The sequence below is a fragment of the Microplitis mediator genome, chromosome 7, assembly GCF_029852145.1.
Source record: "Microplitis mediator isolate UGA2020A chromosome 7, iyMicMedi2.1, whole genome shotgun sequence".
NCBI lineage: Eukaryota > Metazoa > Arthropoda > Insecta > Hymenoptera > Braconidae > Microplitis > Microplitis mediator.
Genome location: NC_079975.1, coordinates 21538990 through 21563432, shown reverse-complemented (window position 1 = coordinate 21563432; position 24443 = coordinate 21538990). Strand labels below are relative to the sequence as shown.

General features: G+C 28.7%; 1 protein-coding gene and 1 long non-coding RNA gene across 3 annotated transcripts in view; one reads left to right on the top strand and one right to left on the bottom strand.

Moving 5' to 3' along the window:
• The first annotated feature begins 6775 nt into the window (after nt 1–6775).
• The window catches only part of LOC130670885 (myocardin-related transcription factor A-like), a 149330-nt gene continuing 131662 nt past the window's right edge, over nt 6776–24443 (top strand). The window contains exon 1 of one of the 2 annotated variants that reach the window (XM_057474493.1): nt 6776–7385. In XM_057474493.1, the coding sequence (XP_057330476.1) occupies nt 7346–7385 (40 nt within the window). In that variant the 5' untranslated portion in view covers nt 6776–7345. The remainder of the gene's footprint in view (nt 7386–24443) is intronic. The other variant, XM_057474492.1, reaches the window with a different exon arrangement.
• Nucleotides 17654–19025, bottom strand: LOC130670902 (uncharacterized). Its single transcript, XR_008990447.1, has 2 exons — nt 18389–19025; nt 17654–17974 (listed from the first exon to the last, which is right to left on the bottom strand). It is a non-coding gene; the product is annotated as an uncharacterized LOC130670902 (long non-coding RNA).

Genomic DNA, 24443 nt, shown 5'->3' with positions numbered 1-24443 from the left:
TTCCGGCGTTGAATTTAATCTCATAAAATTTTTTCATTTTTTTCCGTCTCTAAGTGTCCGTCATTCCCCAGCTTTTCCTAAATATTTATAATTTAGAAATCCACTCAATAAATATTTTAGTAGTATAATTATCAGTAATGGAAAACAGGAAACTTTAATTTATAGTATGATAGCTATATTTATTTAGAACAGTATTAGCCATTATATAAATAATAAATGTTATTTATTCATGATAAAAATAGTTCAATTGGCTATGTACAATTACTTGAGCACTAATGGGATTTATTTACTCCACATTAACATTGGTATGGAAACATTACTAAGTAACATCTTACAGGGTAAAAAAAAATTATTAAACTAAAAAACAAATTTTTTTGTTGTATATATAAATCATAACTGAAAAAAAAAACGCTGCGTGACGCAATAACCGAGCGAGAAAATAACCGCAACACGATGATCGTTTAAAAAAAACGCGGGAATTTAAATACCACAAGAAATTTGTGTGTTAAATAGTATTTAGCTCTTTTTTTCAGGCGGTTTGTTTGTGTGAAATAGTAAAATAATTCAATTTAATATTCTTGGAATAGTATTTAGCCTTTTTCAGTCCCTTTTTTTTTTTGTGAAATAGTAAAGAAATTAAATTTCATATGCTTGAAATAGAAGTATTCAGATTTTTTTGACGCAACTTTTCAGGAAATTTGATATGTAATGTACAGTAAAATTCATGTAACGGTTATTTTCTAAGGTAATTTTGTCATGCGGTTATTTTTCCGCGGTAATATTGTTATCCGGTTATTTTTCCGTGGTTATTAAAGCGTGTCATCCAGAGGGTTCTGTAACATTTGACCCACGGACAAAATAACCGCGACTAAATAACCAACGACAAAATAACTGAAAGATAAAATAACAAGATGAATAGAAATAAACAATGTCGGACAAATACCCCTCGCGGATTCGGGGTTACTGTGAAATCACAGTGAAATCACAGTGAAATCAATTTTACCGTAAGTTTACTGTGTATTGATGGTAATTTCATAGTGAATTCACAGTCGTTTTGTGCCATTTCGTCACTCTGGTTATATAGTAATTTTACAGTAATTTTATGGTAGTTCCATAGTGATTTCACTTGTGATTCTTTTGTAGGTTTAGAATTAAATTACCATACTTTCATGATAATTTTACTGTCGATCAGCTATCGATTTATGGTAACCCAACAATGGTAACACTGAGGCTTTATCATGGGTTCACAGTCAGTTTATCGTGATTTCACTACGAATTCACTGTGATTCCATAGTAATCTGATAGTGTTAACTCTGTGACTTTACAATAGTTTCACAGTCAGTTCATAGTGGTTTAACCATGAATTTACCGTGATCCCATGACAACCTAGTAGTATTAGCACTGTGACTCTATGATATTTTCACAGCAAATTATTAGTGTTTTCTCCATGATTTCACTCTACTTTGATAGTGATCTGATACGGTACATCTATCATCAATCCAATTTCAAAATCAAAATTTGAATTTTTAATGTCATTAATCGATAGAAATGGAATTAAAAAAAAAATAATATCAATTATTTCATAAATGCTCCTATAATTATTTGTAAGTTTAGCAAATATTTGGGCACATATGTATTTTATTTATTATAAATTTGGCTATTTTAGGAATTTCCGAGCGAAACTTTATCTGTAATTATCTAATTTAGTTAATTTTATAAAAGCTTAAGACGGTAAAATTCTTCAGAATTATGAAAAAAAATAAATAAATAAAAAAATTGAATAACTTTTTTTTTAAAACTGTATAAATTGAATTTAAACTACTGCAAAAAATAAAGAGAACATCATTTAGATTAATATTTCAATAGTAAATATTTATTATTTATCATAATTTAAAATAAAATATTCTTAAATTAAGAAAACTTGATGATTTACAAATGAAGGCAAAAATTTTTTTTGATAAATATCGAATTCTTTTAATTTTATAGTATTTAATAAAATAATTTTTCTTATAGCTTAATCTTGAGTATATATAGTATTGAATAGCATGAAGTAACAGATTAAATATTTAGTTCCGAATGCGTGTGGTGGCCGAGCAGGCTAAAGTACATGACTTAAGCTACTCTCAATCGAAAGGTCGGCAGTTCGAGTCCCATCATGCGTTAAAAAAAAATGAAATTTCTTCTTTACCGAGGGTAAAAAAATAGCAGTTAATCCTCCAGAGGAATTACATGAAGACGTACAAAGGGATACTAAATAATTTTTTTAAACAAGAAAAATTATTTATTGAAAAACCAAGATTAGGATTATTGTTGCTATTATAATATTATTATTAATTTTATTATTATTATCTTTGAATCAATAAATATAGGATCTCAATATTGCCCCTAAATCTCGATGAAAATTAAGCAGATCCAGGATGAAATGATTAAGAAATCACAGTAATATTACTGTCAATTCACAGCGATATTATTGTGATTTCACGAAGAATCTATAGTAAGACTGCTGTGAAATCACTGTATGATCACGGTATTATTACTGAGAAAGCATGACTGAAGCACTGCAGATCCAGCATAAACTGATAGTGAAATCACTGTAAATACACAGTAATACTACTGTCAACTTACAGCTATACTACTGTAAATTGACTGTTATGATATTGTGATTCTACTATGAATCGATGGTGAAATCATCATAAAATTACCATCGGATGATAATTATCACACAGTAAGCAAATGGCACAAAGTTACAGTGATTTCACTGTCATTTCACTATGGGTTCACTATCTTTCCACTATGATTTCACCGAAATTTCACCATGATTTCGGAGTAATCCCGAGTCCGCGAGGGACATGTAACTTAAACCTAAGATCACAGATGACAGCTCCTTAAAATTTTTTACATTATCGATAACAGAAAAATATATCGATAAAACATTATAGGCGGGAATTTTAATATTACAGTTATTTTGTTGTAGGTAATTATGTCCTTCGGTTATTTTATCCTTCGGTTATTTTGTCGTTGGTTATTTTGTCGCGGTTATTTTGTCCGCGGGTGACTAATCGCGGCACCACGCGAGTATACATAGTATTATTTGAGCGGTAAATTTAAACATATACTCAGTACACTATACAGCAACTGGCAGAGCATATGCGACGTTGTCAAATTTTAACTGTAGGTAAACTTCTCACGGGTACAGTATCAAACAAAAGCAATGTCTCGTTTTAACTACCACCTAACCTACTCTTACCGCGTATATGGCTCATAACTTTTTGACAATATTGTAGCAGGACAACTACCTTAATTCAGGTTTACAATTGAATTTCATCCAATTTAGTGTCAAATAATATTTTTTATAGTTGAACCTGTCTTACTTTAGTTAAAATTGATATCCACTAGATTGCTTAGAATGTATATCACTCATGAAAGTTAAAAAATTAAAAACAAAACAAATGATACGAATGTCGTGAGAGTTTAGTATTTCACGAGATGATATTTTGATTAATAGTTTCCTAAAGTATTTTTTTCACATAAATATTTCATGATTTAATTTCTCATACATTTTTTATGTCCCTAAAAACTTAAATATCTTTTACAGATCATTCATAGAATAATTTAATACCTTATTTTTTATTACTCCCCTGGATATTTACATTTGCTTCCATGCGTTTTATGCATTTATTTTTCTCAGTTTTTATGCGCACCCGTTTATTATCTTTTTTTTTTGCTAGCAAATGTCGCTGTCTCTGCAAAGATTCTCGTTTCATAATAAAAGACAAAAAAATAGAGCAGTGAAAAAAAATAGAAAAGTGTATGCACTAAAGTATGGAGATTGTTTTTAGAAAAAATAAAAAATAGAATTAATACTGACATAAAGAAAAATTAAAACTATATAGCAAGATATATCTCATGATCGTTGATGTAAGATAAGTTAAGCACGAGTGTGAAAAATATGAAAGTTAATAAATATCAAGTGAGTAATAAAGTATGAGGAATGAATTAGTATGAAGAAGAGAAGGACCGAAATTCTGGTGGGAAAAAGGTTTAAAAAAAAATTATTTTTACAAGATAGAGTGCGTTTAAAGCTGATAGATGCAGTGAGTTAATTTATTAAGTCTGCGTTGAGTAAACTGGCGAATGAAAAATGCCAACAACAACATTTTTTAAATTATGAGAATCAAAAAGTCATTTTAATGAACTTTATTATGGTACAGTTACATCCGGCATCGTAAATTTTATTTTTATTGCGCAGGAGCATAGGGAAATCCGGGGCAAAATGAGACACCGTTTTTGAGACCAAAAAAAAAATTTTTTTTTATAATTGCGGCCTTTTTTTGGTGCAAATCCAGCTTTTTAGTTTTCACTAAAAGGATTTAGATAACAAACACTCGAAAAAAAAAAATTTCTACTGGAAATTCTCTATTTTCTACGAGCTGCACTGCAAAAAATCACAAGTGGACACAGATTTTATTTTAATCCGTATTAACGTGTTTGGAATTTTGAAAAAAATCAGTCGGCATTTAGAGTAAATATGAAATTTTTATTTTTCCCCGGAGTGAAAAATATTGAAATAAACTTCCTTTAGAAGTAAATTTTACCCCATAGGAATGAAATAAATAAAAAATCATCTGGTTCATATTCACTTCGGAAAATCCGCATTTGCTTTACATTTTTTTACATTTTTTTCTACTCATACCATAGGGTAGAGGTACCATTTTTGACCACTGCTCCATTTTTAGACATTTGATTCTCTATTTTGATTAATGTAAAAGTGTAAAATAAAATTAGCATTTTAATAGCCGGTTAAAAGTATCTTTGAATACATTTCAAAATTAATTTTGTCATTGCGTTTATTACAAATTATTTTGTTTAAAGTTTTCAAGTGTCCAAAACTCGCCAAAAACGGTACCTCCGCATGAAAATATCATATATGGTAAACATATATTAAAAAATATATGTTACAGATATAAATATATGTGACAATCCATGAAATCTTATATAGATTTTGGCCAATTTTATTATATTTCTATATATGTTTTCTCTTATATGATTTCATATATTTTCGTATAACTTCAATATATTATTTATATATTTGAAAACTTATATTTTTAATATATTCAAAAATAAATGTTATTTATATATGGAAACAAATAAGAATGCATATATAATTCATCATTATATGGCACGATATATGTACCATGTATTTAACTTCATAAATTTTTGTATATTTTTCGATATATAGAACCATATAAGTCCCGACATATGTAAGAATAAATAAAATCTATTCTGTTCTGTCTTCCTCTCTCTGTTATAAGATTCAAACATTGTGTTCAGAATATATATATATATATATATATATATATATATATATATATATATATATATATATATATGTGCTAGCTTACGAATGTACATATATAATTATCAATATATGTAATACATATATGTGCTAACTTATAAGTTTACATACATAATTATAAATATATATAATACATGTATTAACTTATAAACTTACGTATATATTTAATTATATTAAAACTTACTATATTATATATAATAAAATATATGTCGTTTTTGGCCACTTATATGGTCCCATATTGATTATCTATTTTTTCACATATATATATTTGTCATATATGGTATTTTCATGCAGGCCTCTACCCTACACCGACTCAAAATTCCCAACTTATTTAAATTCTATTATTGATTACTAAGATAAACAATTGTCTTATTACACAACAAGTCCAAGTTTGCAACCTTGTGATTTATTTAACAAAATTTGTTGTTTGTTTTGTCAACCAGCAGTCGTACGAGCCTAGAAAAATGAACTAAATCTTAATTCAGTGACTTTGAATGAATAAGAATAAACTTAAAATAGTTTAGTGATGATAGACAAAAACAATGTAAACATAAAAAGAAGTTGAGGCCTTCAGATGTTATATGGGACAAACATTGAATTAAATCTAGGCTTGTTCAGAATCAGTATCTTCATAACAAAACACAATATAGGTATTTTAGAACAGCACATCTTGACTTCTGGCTCGGTGATTCTGATAATAATGGACACTGTAGACTGCTGTTTCTACCAACATATATCCCAAACTATACGGTCGCCACAAAGGCCATCTGTTCTCTTTAAACTTCTGCCTTTAAACCATCCAATGACGCCATCCGCGGATAGACCAAAATCGAACCTCGGACGCCTCCACTCTTCTCGTTTCTCTCTGGTATGCAGGACGTGATAAAAATACCTTGAGACTAGAATTAAATAAATTAAACAACAATTTGATGTTTAGAACAAAAAAGAAGAAATTCAAATAATTATCAAACACTCCCAATTTATCTATAAATTTATTATCAAGTGATATTTAAATTTTTAATTACTAATAAATAATGATAATAAAATTGTTAAATAAAAACATCAGTAGAGCAAAACGTGGTCTCGATGCTATGCGTGGAGGAGCATTTGAGCAGTCGAGCAGTCGTTGTCGTCGACAATTGCAATTGGCGTGACGCCAGGCGTCCCGACGCTTACCGAGAGGGTAAACCCGAGTACTCCCGAAGATTAAGGCGTCCCGGCGTCGAGCATCCGTCAGTAAGCGTGTGAGATGGCTGCAAAGCGCTCCCACGACCAAGACGCTTATATATTTTTACGGCATCTAATCGGTCGTGATGTGCAACAAACAAACAAACTTTAACAATAATATATTTTTCTCTTACATTTAATTACTATATATATATATATATACTGCTGTCCATAAATATTTATCAAGTGAGTGATTTAATTTCGCAACAAACAATCAGCAATTTTGCCCTTTAAACTCTAAAATAAACCTGTCATTTTTTTATGACCTTAAACTTTGTCAAGTAAATAAATATATAATAGTTATATATTAGTAGAGTGATATATATTTGTTGTAAAGATGTAATTTATTGTTACAAAGTAATTCGTGGGTGTGAAAATGGCGAATTACAAATAAAATTTAAACCTATCAAGTGAATTAACAGACTACGTGCCGACAATCGATTTTTCGCACGTAGATCAGAACCAACGACGTATCATTCCTATACCAGCGACTCGCTGCATTCCCTGATATAATTATAAAATATATCTCGACAGAAATTTTTAATATATATATATTGGCTGATATATTCAAAATTACCTGTAGAGTTTGATAGTAAAAAAAAGTCTTGAGTTGTGTTGATATTTGTGTGAAAAAAAAGTTATTAGACTTAAGGGTAATGGTATTTGAATAGTGAAGTGTAAATAATGATTAGTGAGTAAAAACAGTCATAAACGGCGTCTACCGAAAATGGAATATCGGTGAGGTCACGAGGTCACCGCAGAATGCCTGAGCCGAGGGCAAAGCGCTGTAAACACTGTGAGGGTACGACATTTTGTAAATGATGTGGCTAAAAATTTTGCTCTAATGGGTCGAAGAAAAAAAAACTTAACTCTACTGGATTATTTATTAACTATTTTATAAAATACTAACATTGGTGGTTTGTTTTTGTGAATAAAATTGTGTTTTGTGCTTTGAATTTTGTGTCAGATCTGTCAAACTAACCCAGTAAGATTTTTCCTGACAAAATTAAATATTCATTTTTTTTTGCACTGTAAAAAATTGGGGTTTTATTTAAATCCGAATTCACTCCGCAACTCGGAGTCCCGGAGCTTAAAAAAAAATAAGTCTGCATACGGAGTAAATAAGGAGTTTTTTTGAATTCACTTCGATTCAGAGTTTGAATATTAAAATAAACTCCTTTTAGGACAATTAAAAATTTTTGAATTTTTTTTCCAACAAATCGATTAGAAAAAAAAAAAAAAAAATCAAAAATGCACATGTAGAAAATTAAAAAATCTATAGGTGCTATTTTTTAAATTTAGTGTTTTTAAAAAAATTCAAAAATTATTTGACGTCGGCTAACTTCAGAATCATAATAAATAGACAGTCATCTGCTCTGCAATCACTCCGGATTTACTCCACAAATTTTTTACAGTATATTCATAATGTACTTGAAGATCGGAACGTTTTTCGCGTAATGAAAATGAAAAAAATTTATGTAATTCGACTACTCAAGGGGTAGTTCGGGAATTGAGGGTGGCCTAAGATTTTTGGCTGGTACTCACATCTATATGCGAAACATTTAAAAAATCTACACAGTTAGAAATTTTGTGTTAAAAAATTATTTGGTTAAATTTTTTGTGTTGATTTTTAACACAGAAATCTGTTAATTCAACACAAACCATTTATGTTATTTTACTTTAACAGATTTTTTATATTAACTGATTGGAAACTCTAGAATGTAACACATTTCTTGTGCTATACAAAAATTAACACAAAATTTGTGTTGTTTGTCTAAACGTTTCCGCGCGTTTCTTCATTACTATAACCAAGCAAAGCATTGTAGCAGCATTGTCTGCAGGGAAATTTGGATTATAATTTATTTACAATTAAATATATACACTTTGCAATTAAATTTAGATAACTTTCATACCTTTTTGATCTGGTTCAATTGTTCGCTAAATTGACATAAGTTCTACTAAGGGTAGATCAGTATACTTGAGTTGGTTAGGTTATGTGCTTATGTTTATTAGTTGATTTTAACACGAAAAATGTGTTAAATTTACACAAATGTTCTGTTCAATGTCCACAAATTTTCTGTCAAAAGAACAGATTTTATGTCTTCAATTTCATTTAACATAAAATTTGTGTTAAAGATCAACACAAACGCAATGTGTTGAATTAACACAAAAATTTGTGTCGACCGTTTGCCCCACACGATTTGTGTTGAATTTAACACAAAATTTCTAACTGTGTAGTCGTCCATAAGAAATTTACTCTCAATTTTTTTTCTTCATTGCGCGAAAAACGTTCCGATCTTCAGGTCATTATTCATAATTACAAAGTTTGTTTATTTGATAAAATGACAAGCTTTATATTAATGTTAATTAAAAATGAACCTTTACAGTGTGTTGACAGTGCTTTTACTAACTCGCTCATTAACAATCAGTTAAATGTGATTTAACATGTACATTTTTATATATATATATATATATTTGTTTTTGATTAACTTAACACGTTTCTGTTGGCTGAACCATAACAATAATTTATAACTATCAGATAATTAGAGTTAATTTATTAAGGCCGCTGATGATGAGACAAATAAAGGGAATAAGATACAAGATTATGCATCTGATTGCCGGGTAAAATCAACTAATTGCGTTACAGATCGTTTGGTATTCATGGCGTGCGTTAGGTATGAAACCCGAAAGTGGGACGAGAGTTTCGATGAAAAGTCAGTCTTAATTAGGACCCAGGGTACGCGGTTTTATCTCTGGGTCATTCATTATGTAGTTGAGTTCTGTACGTGTAGAGCTACCGCGCGTCTCATCACATTCCGATCGGGTTGTAAGAATCTTCAGCTAAACGTCTTTGTTGTGTCCTCAGTATTTTTATCTTGGGTTATTCACCTGACTTTTATCTATATAACTTAGGTGACAATCAAAATATATGCTGATTAAATATCGTTCATTTTCCATTGCGCTAATTATTTAAATTATTTCTTTAGTAAACGGTCATTTATATTGACAAATAGTTACAGAAAAAAAAAGCAAGTTGCAATACTGTTTAGTTTAATATCATCGATCGTCCCACATTCTGTTTAATCCCCTCAGTACTTTTTTTAAACCGCGTCGCTAAGTTTTGCCAGGTGTCTATACATAGAACTTAACCTCAGTTTAAATCTATTAAGGAACCAACGCTGCTGCTTTTCTTCTGAAGCTTTCTTCCTGTCTTCATATCATCACACCTCATCCACTTGACGTTCATTGAGAAATTTAAATGCTCATATCTCAATTGTACATTAAGTAGAAATAGTGACAATAATATTTCATGCGTTACCAGATGACAGATTGAATAAGGAATTATGTCAATTTTTATTTTTCAATGCACTTAAACTATACTACAAAAAAAAAAAAATACTTCGTACAAACGAATGTACTCGCGCGGATTTCAGTAAAATTCAAATCACTTCACATGTGAAATTTAATCGAGTTTCGCTCGTAATACTCCTTATTTAGACTATTTTCCGACTTGTTTTCAATCATCTTTAGTCTGATTTCGGTCACCTATAGATCAAAATCACTTTTTTCTCAAAATGTTTTGCCTTCTTTTGTTTTTATCTGAACCGAAATTGGACTTTTTCTGTCTATTATTTGTTTTACTCTATTTTCTATTGTCTTTAGATCAAAAACAGCTTAAAACTTTTATGTAAATTTAAAAACAGCTCAACTAGTTCAAATACTGACCAACTAGTCCAGATACAATCTATAGACTAAAATCAAATCAAATTTTTCCGGGAAACTCTTTATTTACTTCTTATGCGGAGTGAATTTTTTTTTACCCCGGAACTCCAAGTGACGGCTTACATTTGAATTCAAATAAAACCCGTAATCATTCCCGACTTTTTACGTCGTGCGTATGATTAATTTTCCATCGTAGAATTTTCGTTTCAATTAACAGTTGAGAGAAAAAAATTGAAAATAATATGGTTTTAAATTGAAAATTTTTGTATATACAGTAAACTTTTAATTCACTCGAATATCTTTAGTACAACATAAGTGCCTCAGGCATGGACTAGGGTGATTCATTTCCGCAAAAGAAAATGTAAATGAATTTAAATATCATTATTTTCCATTTTTAATTGTAAAAATTGCTGTAACTCATAAACTATCGGTCGGAGCAACTTAGGTCTAAGGACCTTTTTTAAAGATGATGAAATTTCCTTCAAATATATGTTTCCTTTGTTTCCCTATATTTAGCGGTTCGTCCTAAAAAATGAAAAAGTCACGATTTTCGTCAAAAAATTTAGTTCGATGGCTCTTACTGGTGAACTAGCGTGAGCTACATTAAAAAGTTCAAGAGCAATTTTAAAGAGCATGAAATCCCCCACAAGATTAAACAATTCGTTTCTCAATATCATGAAAAGCAGCTCAGCATTAGAAATTTGAAAAAAAAAAAAAAAATTTTTTACATGCATTTTAAATGGGAAAAAATCAAATTGAAATAGAAAGTACTTAGCATTGGAATTAAGGGCTCATATTTGGTGAAATTTTTTTTTTTTTTATGTAGATTGAGATTTTGCTTGAGCACTTAAAAAAAAAGAACTTTTGCGGAAATGAATCACCCTAGCATGGACATTTAGATTTTCCAAGCAATTTTATGTTTTTACATGAAAATTACAATCTCACTAAACCGGAAATTAAATATGAGTACTCAGAACAAGTCGTCTCTGTGTAACCTCGGGTTAATTCGTCACAGGGTTACTTGTTAGCAAAATGAAATAAAGCTTTTTATCGTAGGTGAGTCGAATGGATCGTAAACATGAAGCTCAACAGCTGTCGATGAAAAACACACGCTAAATATAGAAAGACGCATGCGATGGTGTAGGTTCAGTAATTTACTCGGTATTTGCCAAATCTCGACCTTTTCATTTTACAAAAAAGTAAACTGTTAGTATTCACAAATGTATAAGAAAGACAGTAAAAAAAAACGCGCATAAAATAACTGTATTTTTTTCCAATGTATATAATTTGATTTGAATATTTTATAAACGAAACTGGGTCGAATAGTTAAGTGTGTAGAATACGAAATAAAGATACATTGAATGTTTTTTTTTTTTTTTTTTATATAAAATTTAAAAAAATAACGAAATCATTTTTTAAGTGGACAGAATATAATATAGAACGACACTGAATTACTTGGATAATTTACGTTTAAACATTAGAGAATTTGATAAATAAGATGCTGGACATAAGAGATATTGCGAATAATCTCAGCAGCAACGCAAATAAATTTAAACTTTTAGTGAAATCAATTTTTTTAAGTCAGCTGTATTTTAATTCTTACGAGTAAAAACAAATGTCTCGTCGATTGCGTAACAACTATAATAAAATAAACCTCTACATACACTTAAAGTAATTTTTTTTTTATTTTTTTGAATAAACTTAACTAAAATAGCAGAGTCTAGTTTTAATAAAAGATTAACTTTAGTATAAATGCGATGATCTGTTAAATTCGCGGATAAAGATTTGATGCAGCGGACAATTATAAGTGAAACGAGTTTGATGACAATTGAGGCGTGAAAGTTTAAATAAAATAAAAGGTAGCCAGTGATTTAATGTAAGAGTGTCTCTGAAAGATCCGAGACTGCGCAAGGCAGAAATTCATCGGCGTCTTTTGGCAGAGCCACGATTGGATTATTTATCGTTACGGTATGTGCGTTACGTGGGCGTAGTCCCCAAAAACTGGCCGTCATCCAAATCGGCGACACCTTACACCCACAAAATCCGACATGGGACGAATGCTCGTATGGATGATGATGGTTCAAGACTCTTGCACACACCGTTTCGTTTGTATTATGCGATCTCAACAACACCACGTCGAGACGTCCATCTCGTTACATGTCTGCAGCATTACGTTGTTCTCATTCTTCGCTGTCTTTATACTCTCTTCCGTTTGTTATATGTCTTTTCTTTCTCTTTATCATCACCAACAATTTAAAAGTTATTGCGTACATGACAACACGGTTACTATTAAAACAACTGGAATTAAATAAAACTCGATAAATTACATTATTTTTAATATTTTATTTATACTATTTATATTTTATCAGTTTACGCTGTAAAAAATTGCAAGTGAATTCGGATTTTATTTAAATCTTAATTCACTCTGTCACTCGGAGTTCCAGAGTTTTAAAAAAAATTCTTCTGCACACTGTAACAAATTAGCAGACTAAATCCGGAGTGAATTCGGAGTAGATGACTATTTATTTAATCCTCTTGGAGTGAAATTCACTTCGAAAGAGCGTTTATTTGAATACTAAAACTCTGAAGCGAAGTGAATGCAGATTTAAATAAAATCCAGATCACTCCGAAATCACTCCGCTGGAAAAACAAACTCCCTATTTACTCCATATGCAATAGGGTGACCCAATAAAACCGACTATTTTTTTTTTCGAGTCTCTTATGAAAATTTGTTGGCTTACGATGTTTTAAGAAGCCTCTCCAAAAATCGGCTCGATAAAAAATTTTCAAGAGGTCGCTTATGAATTTTGAAAATATCAAAAATGATTGAAATTCGGATTTTTTATTTCTAAATTTTTTCTTTCTCGTGGCAGCAATAGTTTATACTTGTAAAATCATGACTATGCTTAAAATTTCAGCCCAAAATTTAAATATTCAAACGGTGCTAAAAAATTTTGAATATTAACTGATAATATATAACTAATACTTTCAATTAGTTTTTGTATTTTTTTATAACTCAATTATTGTCATTTCACTAAAATACAACTTTTGCATAACCAAAAATATACCGGACAGTCTCAAACAATAAAATTTGGTAAGTTTTGAATAAGCGAAAAAACCTAAAAATTGAATTAAAAAATAAAAAAGTATGTAAATAACTTATTATTTCTATTTCTCGGGTTATATTTTCATTCATTGTTATGCAACTTGATGGTGAAAAAATCGAGAAGCTTTATTATTAATATTCAAGGGTCGCTCGAAAACGTCCAAAAGACAGCACTCGGAAACATTCAAAATTCTTGAGCGAGGTTCAAATATTTAAATTTTCAGCGTAGTCATGAATTCACAAATATAAACTATTGCTGCCACGAAAAAGAAAAAAATTTGAAATAAAAAATTCGAATTTCGATCATGTTCGATATTTTCAAAATTCGTGCGCGACCTCTTGAAAATTTTTTATCGAGCTGATTTTTGGAAAGGCTTCTTAAAACATCGTAAGCCAACAAATTTTCATAAGAGACTCGAAAAAAAAAATAGTCGGTTTTTTTGGGTCACCCTAATATGCATAGTGCTTTTTTTAAACAATACGGAGTAAATAAATTTGCATTCACTCCAATTCTGAGTTTTAATACTAAAATAATCTTTTAGGAGTCAATTTCACTCCGAAGCGGATTTTCAATATTAAATTAAACTCCCCTTCGAAGTGAATTTCATTCCGAAGGGATAAAATAAATAAATAGTCTCCTTATTCACCGGATTTACTCCCCTAATTTTTTACAGTAATAATATAAAAAGCATAATTTACTTCTCTTCACTTAACATTTAACCCGCTATTTAAATTTTATACTTTCACTCAGTTAAAGAATTTCATTTTACCCCTTACACTTCATCATTTACCTCAAAATATCACTTATTCAAAAATAAGCTCGTTAAAATTGTTTTTTTTTGTCCATACCAAGTTATTTCCGTTTCCGGAAATGCTGAAGATAAGCCAGAAGTGGAAATAAGTTTGCTTTTAAAAGCAGCACCTGACTTCCGTTTAACTTATATACATTAGTATCACATCACACCGGTCGCTCATCATATATCACGATCATGTCTAAGCAAATCGGGCAGTTCTGACGTGTCCTGTCATTCCTAAGGTATCGCCTCATTTCTGGCTCTGGCATTTAGTTTACTGAGCAATGGACATTCCAATGCTCAAATTGATGATCGTACTTGCGTTTAATGTCCACGCAATCTTAACTTATAATCCAATCAATGAACAATACTCAGTGTTTAGCTTAAGCGAGCAATGAATTTTGTTTTTGATGGTACGGTTGCTGTAAAAAACTTTTGGGATTTTATAGATGTACCGCAGCTGTTGCTGTATGCATATATTATTCCAATACAAAATATCATGTTTATGAATCGATAACCCGGTAAAAAGTTGGTCTTTTTAATTTACTGTGTGCGTATGAATGTAAACAATATAAAAGTCAGTGTCTTCTAGCGTTTTTTTGCCAATATATGACGTCCTACGATCTAGAATTTTCAATATATCCAACTGTGATATTTTTTTTATGGAAGCCCACGCTGTCTGGCTGTACAAAGTTCTGCGAACTCTTCAAGTGTCTGACACAGCATCCACACGTAACAGAAAACTAAACATTCATACGATTCGCTTACCCTGGCATGGCCGTAAAAATAAACGAGTCGCTGTCAGAGGCATACTGTCGGGCTATCTCTACTAATTCTTAATATTCCTTATATATATATGTGTATGTATATGTATTTATACAGTCAAAAAGAACATATTTCTTTTCCAATAGTCTCGTTATTTGAAAAGTTAGTTTTTTGACCTGAAAAAAAATCTCCTGCAAGGCGGGTTCAATACTTGGGGTTTACTTATGCGGGGGTCCCCTCTTACGTTAAATTATTATAAGGAATATATTTTTTTTCATTTATAAAAGAAAAATGTTTTCTAAATATGTCACAGTAGGTAATTTAAATATGAGAATTAAAATAGAAAAAAAATTTAGTTTGGAAAAAATTGATCTTATTGGAAAATTTAATCGCACAATAAAAATTACGGAAGAGTTTAATTTATAAACTACACGGAAAAAATGATGCTCAAAATTTTAATTGTAGTTTATTTTTGACTTAAAATTAGTATATTTGTATACTGATATCAAACCAGGATCATTATATATTACAAAATGGCTATTATTTATATGAAATTTGATACACATAGAAGAGCAAAATTTGTAATTTCGTATATTAAAATTAATATGAAAAAGAATCGATAAATTGCTATCTACAGTTATTTATTACTATTCAAATAAACATAGAAAAATTAAAAAAATTTACCACTTATTCGATTTATGTATATAATAAATTAATTTATAATAACGAATAAATAACATTTTATATTAATTATTAGTAAATGGGATAGAATTTATAAAATAAGAGTTAAAAGTTTTCGGTATTTTTATGAGCAAAAAATCAGTATCTAGTATACTAATTTTTCATTTTATTATTTACCACTCATTCGATTTATGTATATTGTAAATTAATTTATAATGATGGATAAATGATATTTTAAGCTAATAATTGATCAGTGATATCGAATTTATAAAATAAAAGTTAGTAACTTTTGCAATTTTTCGGCTGGAAAAATCAGTATCTAAGATAGCAATTCTTAATTTGACCAATCATTACTTTTTAATAGATGTATGTCATAAATTAATTAACTTTCACTAATAAGTCACGTATTTATACCTAAAAGTAATAATATTTAGTTACTTTTTGAAATAATTGATAGTAGTTTTTAGGAATCTACAAAAATTAGTAAACTACTTTGCATTAAGTACATAATAGTCCTAATTATTGATAACAGATTCCACTTTTTACTTTTACTTATCAATTTTTAATATTCTGTTTTTTCCGTGTATAAAAAAAATTAACGGACATTAATTATCTGTGTTAAAAATAAATTTTGTGATAAATTTTATATTTCATAATTTTTTAATTACAGTATCTGTTAAAAAAAATTTTCATTAAAATTTTATTTTTAGTATGATATTATAAGTAAAAGTATGTCGTTTATAATTAATTACCGTTGCTAGACTAAAAAACTCATCAGACTCAGTAATGATTACATTTCAGTTGTCATTTTTATTCTTTTCACGTCAAGGCGCGTTTCCTCTTAAATTTTTTTCTGACGATTTTTGTCGTACTCAATATTTTTCCGTTTTTCACGTCTCCGACGTATGCACATGAGTGATATAAGTGTATTAAAGTCATTAGGAGCAGAGCATTACAGAGATATGACAACTTTTGGCACGAGTACGGTTTGCGCTCTATGAAAATCTAGGAAGTTAAATAATTGTTGCCCTTAATTAATTATTACAACACACTCCTGTCATTCATCTTCAGACCTTCATTTATTTTACACATAATTACCAGGAAAATTAATAAAACTATTTAATAGTGGGTACTAATGAAAAAAAAACTAAGAAGCTTTTCTGTCTATTAATTCTTTAGAAATTGAATGCGGGTGGTCGTTGGCCGACTAAAACGTCACCGCGACTAGTGTAGACCCTTACGGACTCCAATCTTGATTATTCACTTGAAATGTGAATGAAAATATAAATTCTCAAATAAGCTAATGAGTCAACGAGGAATCGCATATATTTAATAGTAATATGCCAATTTTACAACAAACTTGAGTCCATTGATTTTAATTCTTTGGCAAACACTCGAAATTTTGTTTTCTCAATAATTAACCTCGTTAAATTTATTTACTTTGACAACTATCATACAAATTTTATTTTACACTGTAAAATTTTTGGGAATTGAACGTTAATTGATTGCGGACCGAATGATTTTTTTTTTATTTAATGCCTTTGGAGTAGAGTTTACTTCAAAGAGGAGTTTTATTCATGTTATCTACACGGAAAAAAAATTCACGGATTTTTTACGATTTAACTATCGTAATTTTCATTATATAGTATTGTAACGCTGGACTATAAGTTTTCAATAATAATTTTTACAATAGACTATCGTAATTTTTATTTTATAATTTATACTACTACCAGAAAGAAAAAATCAGATACTATAGAGTAAATTATACAAGTTGTGTTAACATAAATTCTAATACAACTATCGTAAAATGAATGAGTCGGTAATGTAGAATTTCTTTAAATATAAAATAATAATTAGAAGTCAATGGAGTAAAATATATTTTCTTAAAAAAGTAGAACTTATAATTAATAAAAAAGAAAAATTTATCATTTGGAATTTTTTTTTTTTTTTAACAGTTAAATTGAGAAGGAAAATACAATCTCGAAATAAAAATAAAACATGTTGAAGTAGTAATAATAAAACATTTATTTAATATTTTTTCAAACATATTTTTTTGGTATATATAAAATTTATGAATAAATAACTCATTTATTTGTATTCAAAATACGCACATGTAGAAAATTAAAAAAACCATAGGTGCAATTTTTTCGAATACTTTTTTTCTATAATTTATCATTTTTAAAAAAATCCAAAAATTGTTAGGCGTCTGCTAACTTCAGTATCATAAAGAAATGTTGAATGTCCATAATTTGAGGTTATTGAAATGTTTTACCTCTCGCAAAGCCGGGTAAAATTATTCATTGTCGACAAATGAAGATTATCCTGTAACAAAATTAGGAGAATTGAATTTATTAGAAAAAATAAATTTTCATTCATTTAGAATCATTTATCCTATGACCACAAAATACTACTAAATTGTTTATAAAAATAAACTTCTTGTCCAGATAAATGATTTTAAAACGAACGATATACATGATACTGAAGTTAGCAGATATCTAATAATTTTTGGATTTTTTTTTAGACGATAAATAATTAAAAAAAAAATATTTAAAAAAATTGCACCCATAGTTTTTTAAATTTTCTACATGTGTATTTTTTTAGTTTTTTTTTTTTTGTAATTTCTTTGGTGAAAAAAAAAATCCGAAAATTACTAATTATCTGCCAACTTCAGGATCATACGATATACCCACAGAATATTAAGTTTAATAAAAATTGAATAATAATAATTATACTTACACCACCAAATTATTATATTCCACAATCTATGTAGGTTTGTAATGACGAAAGTACAGTTTTTATTTTAAATTTCTTATTTACAATTGTCCGAAAAACGTCATGAATAATAACCTCTATTTCTGCACTACACTGTGGATAAAGATGAACTGATTTATAAATATATATAGTTGAACCACAAATAATACAGACAAAGTAGATGTCATCATTTGTATTTATATATATATATACACTCATACAAGCATCACATCATGGTTTGTGACAACACTTGTCTTTCATACGTAAACGCTTCAGATGGCATATACTATACCATTTCAGAAAATTTACAATCCAACTATCGTAATTTTTGTAGCTTGTATTGTAAAAACATAGAGGCAGCACTGTAAATTAAAAGGAAGAATAAAAGAATAAATAGTATAATTAAATCTTATTTTTTATTCTTTTACTATTTACGATAGTAACATTGTAATATTTCTTATTGAATTGATTACAATAAACTCTTAATGAAATTACGATAGTGAATAGTAAAAAATCTTTTAAAAACTGTAAATTTTCGTATCATATATTTGAATGTTACAGATAATAAAAGTATAGTCCAGGATTACGATAGTAATATTGGAATTTTTCGTCGAATTTTTTTTCCGTGTACACAGAAAAAAAAGATTTCGTGACGCAAAAAATTTTTACTCGCCCCTAGAATTTTTTTGCGGCGCGAAAAATTTTTCAAGACCTGAAAAAATTTTTGTTTTAATTTCGAACTAAAAGATTTTGTTAAAATTTCGTAATTCCGAGTGAGTTCTGATTTTTTGAAGACAAAAAAAAATTTACGTGAAGTATATCTTCAATAGTAAAATTTCTATAAAAGATGTTGATTTGTAGTTTAAAAATTTGGCATGTAAGTTTAACGTTTAGCATTTGCTACTAGTTTGTCCTTGCGTTCGGGATATTTCTGTCCAGAGTTTTAGCCCGTAAAGACGTTCCCCCGGCCATTCCCGAAATGGCTAGACGTCGACTTAAGCTATGTAAAGCACAGACCCGTACGTAGCTAATAACTTTTTTTTACTATTTAAAGCGGGTAATTTAAAAGCCTTCATTATTTTTTTTACTACACCCACAACTTCGAGAATTTATATCATTAAATTATTAATCTCTTTTTATATAACTACTATATATATATATATATATATATATATATATATATATATATATATATATATATATATATATATATATATGTGCATCATAAAAAGAGGACATTTTAAAACCGGGTCAAAGTTATAAATTATTAAATGACTAATATTTTTTTACAAAAAAAAAATACTGACACTTGAAATATTAAAAATTTTGATAAATATTTCCACCGGAAAAAATGACCGCGAGTTTTTAAAAATTTTATTTATGGAGAAATTAAGTTAATAAATAAAATAATGATGAATATAATTATATTTCCATACAAAGTATTTGAGTGAATATTTTTTACACAATATATAATTACAAATTAAATTTATCAGTAGGTACAGGATTTATGTGTTCATTTATTTATTTATAAGTAAATTATCTCGTCCGTAAGTAAACAAGTTGCTCGATCTCTAAAAGATACCCGCGGGCTATAATACTCTTTAGTTGATAAATCTTATGAGGTTTAATTTCGAGTCAACTTTTTTTTCTTAACATCAGGTGCTAAAACCCGCACTAAAGATCAAATAAAGACTCGTGTCTCGTTTGAGACTTAAAGATTCTATATAGCGTTTAAATATGTGACGAATCAACCGCTGTAATTTTTAAATTCGAAGGCATACTTTCAAAATTATGATCGTTAAAAATTTTCGATTTTAACCGGTAGCCAATCAACCTCAAAATATATACTAAGAATTACCTTAAATTACGGGTTTTAAAATTTATCGCGTGCCACTAAATTTATACAAACATATATTTATATATACATGTATGTTTTCACATCACGTACGTTGATTGATGATAATCTAACAAGTACTTATTTAAATATCTAATTAACAACTAGGTCTATCCATTTATTTGTATTGAATTTGATTGAATATTTACCGGAAATAAATTTTTTATAAAATTATTGTTTTATTAAAATATTAATTTTTAGTGAGAATTGAGAATCAAATTTAATAAATAAATTAACCTAGGGTTGAAAAATTTGATCTAATTTTAGTCTAACCCGACTGTATTTGGACTAGTTGGTCTGTCTATATTTCTATTAAAATTTTAAGCTGTTTTTGATCAGAAGAATAAAAAATAACAGGCAGAAAAAACCTAATTTCGGTCTGGATAAGAAAGAAAAAAAGCAAAATATTTTCCCGGGTCAAAAATAAAACTTGATTCAGGCTCGCTTCACCTTATTTTCTTTTGAAGTTATCGATTTGCCGACGATTTTTCGATAAGATTTTGACTTTTTCGACTTCAATCAAATTTTTTTCAACTTTTTGAACTTTTTTCATCTTAGTTTCAACTTATTTGGATTTTTTGATCTTAGTTTGAACTTATTCGTCTTTGCTTCGAGCACGATAGTCATTGACCTTACTTTTGACTTGCTGAATCAAGTCGAAAAAAAGTTATTTATTCGCCTTACTTTCGCCTTAATATGTAAAAATTATTTCACCGTAGATTTGACTTTTTCGTGTTATAATTTAAGTCAAATAAATCTACATCAAATCAATTTCGACTTGATTTTGACTTTTTCGCCTCATATTTTAAGTCGAATAAGTCAATTTGGACTTGATTTCAACTTTTTCGTCTTAAATCGTGACTAAGTAAGCCAGTTAAGTCTAAACCATGGCGAAAACTCATTGTATTTCATATCTCCGTAAAAAAAAGTCGAGTTTGTTTTATAAAAAACAGCTCCAAATTTTGACTTGGTGAACCAAATCTAAATCAAGTTTTATTTTTGACTCAGATTGATGAAAAAGTCTAATTTTGCTCTATAGGTGACCGAAATTAGACTAAAAATTATCGAAAAAAGTCGGAAAATAGTCTAAATAAGCAATAGTACTAGAAAAACTCAATTAAATTTCTCATCTTAATTAAATACAAATAAAAAGTTTATTTGATTTAAAGAGATGACATTTTTCGACCCGGAACAAACAAAATTTTCGAGAACAGAAGCCATTTTTGTATGACATTTAAAAAAAAATTTCTTCTGTCCCGAAATTAATTCCCGTACTTGATCAGTAAATTTAGTCATTTATCGGTAACTTTCATTAATTTGTATCTGGTAATCTTTGAATAACTTTAATGGTTATCTTAAAAAAAAAAAAAAAGTTGTATTCAATACTTTTAACTTTAATTACTTAAACGTGTTGCTGAAATCAGTTAAATTATTTTTTTTTCATATTTATTTCTCGAGTCTCGTTTTCAACACTCGGAAAATAATAATAATACCTCGTTACGTTAAAAATTTAATCAATAAATTTTCGAGTTTACGTTTATCGATGACACGCCCGTGGCAAAAACAAGACTTGGAATAGTCCCGGCAAACACACGGCACTGGAAAATATTACGCAAGAATGAAAATAATATGCATGTACACAGATTTAATGTGTTCCCTCGTACGCGTATTCCCTCATAAGCAATTATTTTAACAACTTAATTCACATATGACTAAATAGTTTAATATTCAAATAAACCAAGACAATTTATCCTAAACGCACTTGTGTTCCGGTTCAATGAATCAGTTAAATGCAACTTTTGTTGCTTCATAGTTAAAATTTATTTTTTTTAAATTTTATTGGCAAGGTATAAATTTATCTGTTCTGATAGTTAGATTGCCGGTCTACGAGGTCGATGTAAAGATGCCAGAGAGCGATAAAAAGAGAGAAGAAATCAAAAGTAAAGACTCGACGTTAAACTACTTCCCCCTTCTAATGTGCCTGGCAAGTCCGTTAGTCTAAGTTTGGCGAGCTATTTGCGTCTTCTTGACTACTTCACATTTTATTTTCTCTTTCTATTTCATTTCCACTCTACTCTCTGTTTTTCAATCTCCCTACCCCCAACTTTAGCTGCCACTTTGGCTTCTCTTTAATATATACCGTCGTTCCCATTAAATGCCAAATCTTATAATTATTTATATAAAAAAAAAAAAAAATACGAAAAGGAAACTTTTTAATTTGAAATTCTCTTGTTGATTTAATCTCTTTATATAATTTACAAATAAATATATATATATATATATATATATATAAACTAGAGGATGACATTATTGAGTCATTTATTTAAACATATGTGAAAAAAATAAAAATACGATAGTGGGAGAGAAAGGAAAGAAGTAAAATATGTAAAAAATTATGCTGCTGGAAGACACACGAGACCGTTATTACTTAAAATTTATTAAACTCCCACATCACAGGCAATTCGTACAGTTATTAATAGTACTTTCTTTTTCAATATTCACATTTAATAAACGTTTTTATTTTATTTTATTTTTATTATTTTTATCTTCATTTTAACATTTATATATATTTTTTTTTTATTTTTATTGCAGGTAAGCAGACTGTTCATCTCTCTTGTTAATCATTAAAAGAAGTACGCAATTCAATGATGAGGTAAAAAAAAATATACTTTTTTTTTGTCTATTATATTATATATAAATACATTAAGTTTGATAGCCGAGTCGCGTGGGTCATCAAGTTAGAAAGGCAAGTCCTTGAATAGTGGTTACATAGACTATGCTCTGACATCTCAGATGTTTAACCGCAAGACATTGCTTTTTTAATGCCTAGTATTCTATAGGGATGACGCGAAATAATCAAGTTGATCCCTACATTAGTGTCCTTCGGATAGATTGAAAAAAAAAATTAGAAAACTGACATTCGATCATTTTAATATTTTTTTTTAAATTCTTAATACTGTAGGCAGTTAAGGTCGAATTTAATTGGGTAAAAATTTAATATTATAATTTTTTTTTTTTAATTAGTAGCAAAACCCTCGCCCACGTCATTGAGCGCTGATTTATTTTTTTAAATCTAGTTTTTTTATTACAAACTTTAAAATTTACATTTAGAAGTTATTGAAAAAATCGACTTACGACGAAACTAAGACATATATGAGAAAAATGAATATAAGCAACATTGTAGCTTATTAAATTCTCTACAAAAATGTCTTGGGGTATTTTCACGTAGATCTAATAATTTCGACGTAATTGCGGCTTGAAGTACAAAAATAAAATTCTGAATATTCTGAAATTCATTGATGCTCTACTAATTTTCTCTATATCTTTTAAAATATTAGGAATTCGTTGATAAACTATGAAATGTTTTTTGTAGCAAATTAAATTCCCTACAATTTTTGTTTGAAACATTTTGCTCTAAAGTCTATACTTTCTTTAGTATTGTAAAAAATAGAATATTTTTTGTTTTCATTGCGGAATATAAATATTTATAAAAGTCAAAGAAAAAAAATGAATCGTATGAATGAACTATTACAAATATAGACTAGGCGTTCGAGGTTGTTGAGTATGCAAAAATAGAGCGATGATTTTTTTTCAGAATAACGTATATTACAAAAGAAAAGACTAGTGGGCGCCATGCGAAAATTGTTTCAATTTTTTTTTATAACATTAATTAGAAAACTGACTTTAGAAGAAAAACTCATAAAATTTTTATTTTATAAGTGAGGGGTGGCGGGCAAAACGGGACTGCTAAAGAAAAAACGGGTTCTCGTGGATTCAAATCGCTGGATCTTTTCTTTTTGACTTCAATTTGAAGTAATATTGAATCAAATTTTCAGATGCCGTAGGAAAAAAATTTTTTCTCGGGTGAGCAAAATGGACTTCTCTAAAAAAAAAAAAAGTATAAATTTTCTTAGGGCACGTAAAAATTTTTTGCGCCAAGAAATCTTTCTTTTCTATGTACAAAATTGATGATAAGTCATAACTGACAGTCAATTTCAATTTTGGAGACACAAATTTTTCTCACCCGTCTCCTATAGATTAAATGCCAAAAAAATTAATGACGATTTTAATTTATTAAAATTTATTTAAATTTTATTATTATTTATTATTAATTTATTATTATTTAAAAATTATTATTCCACTTTT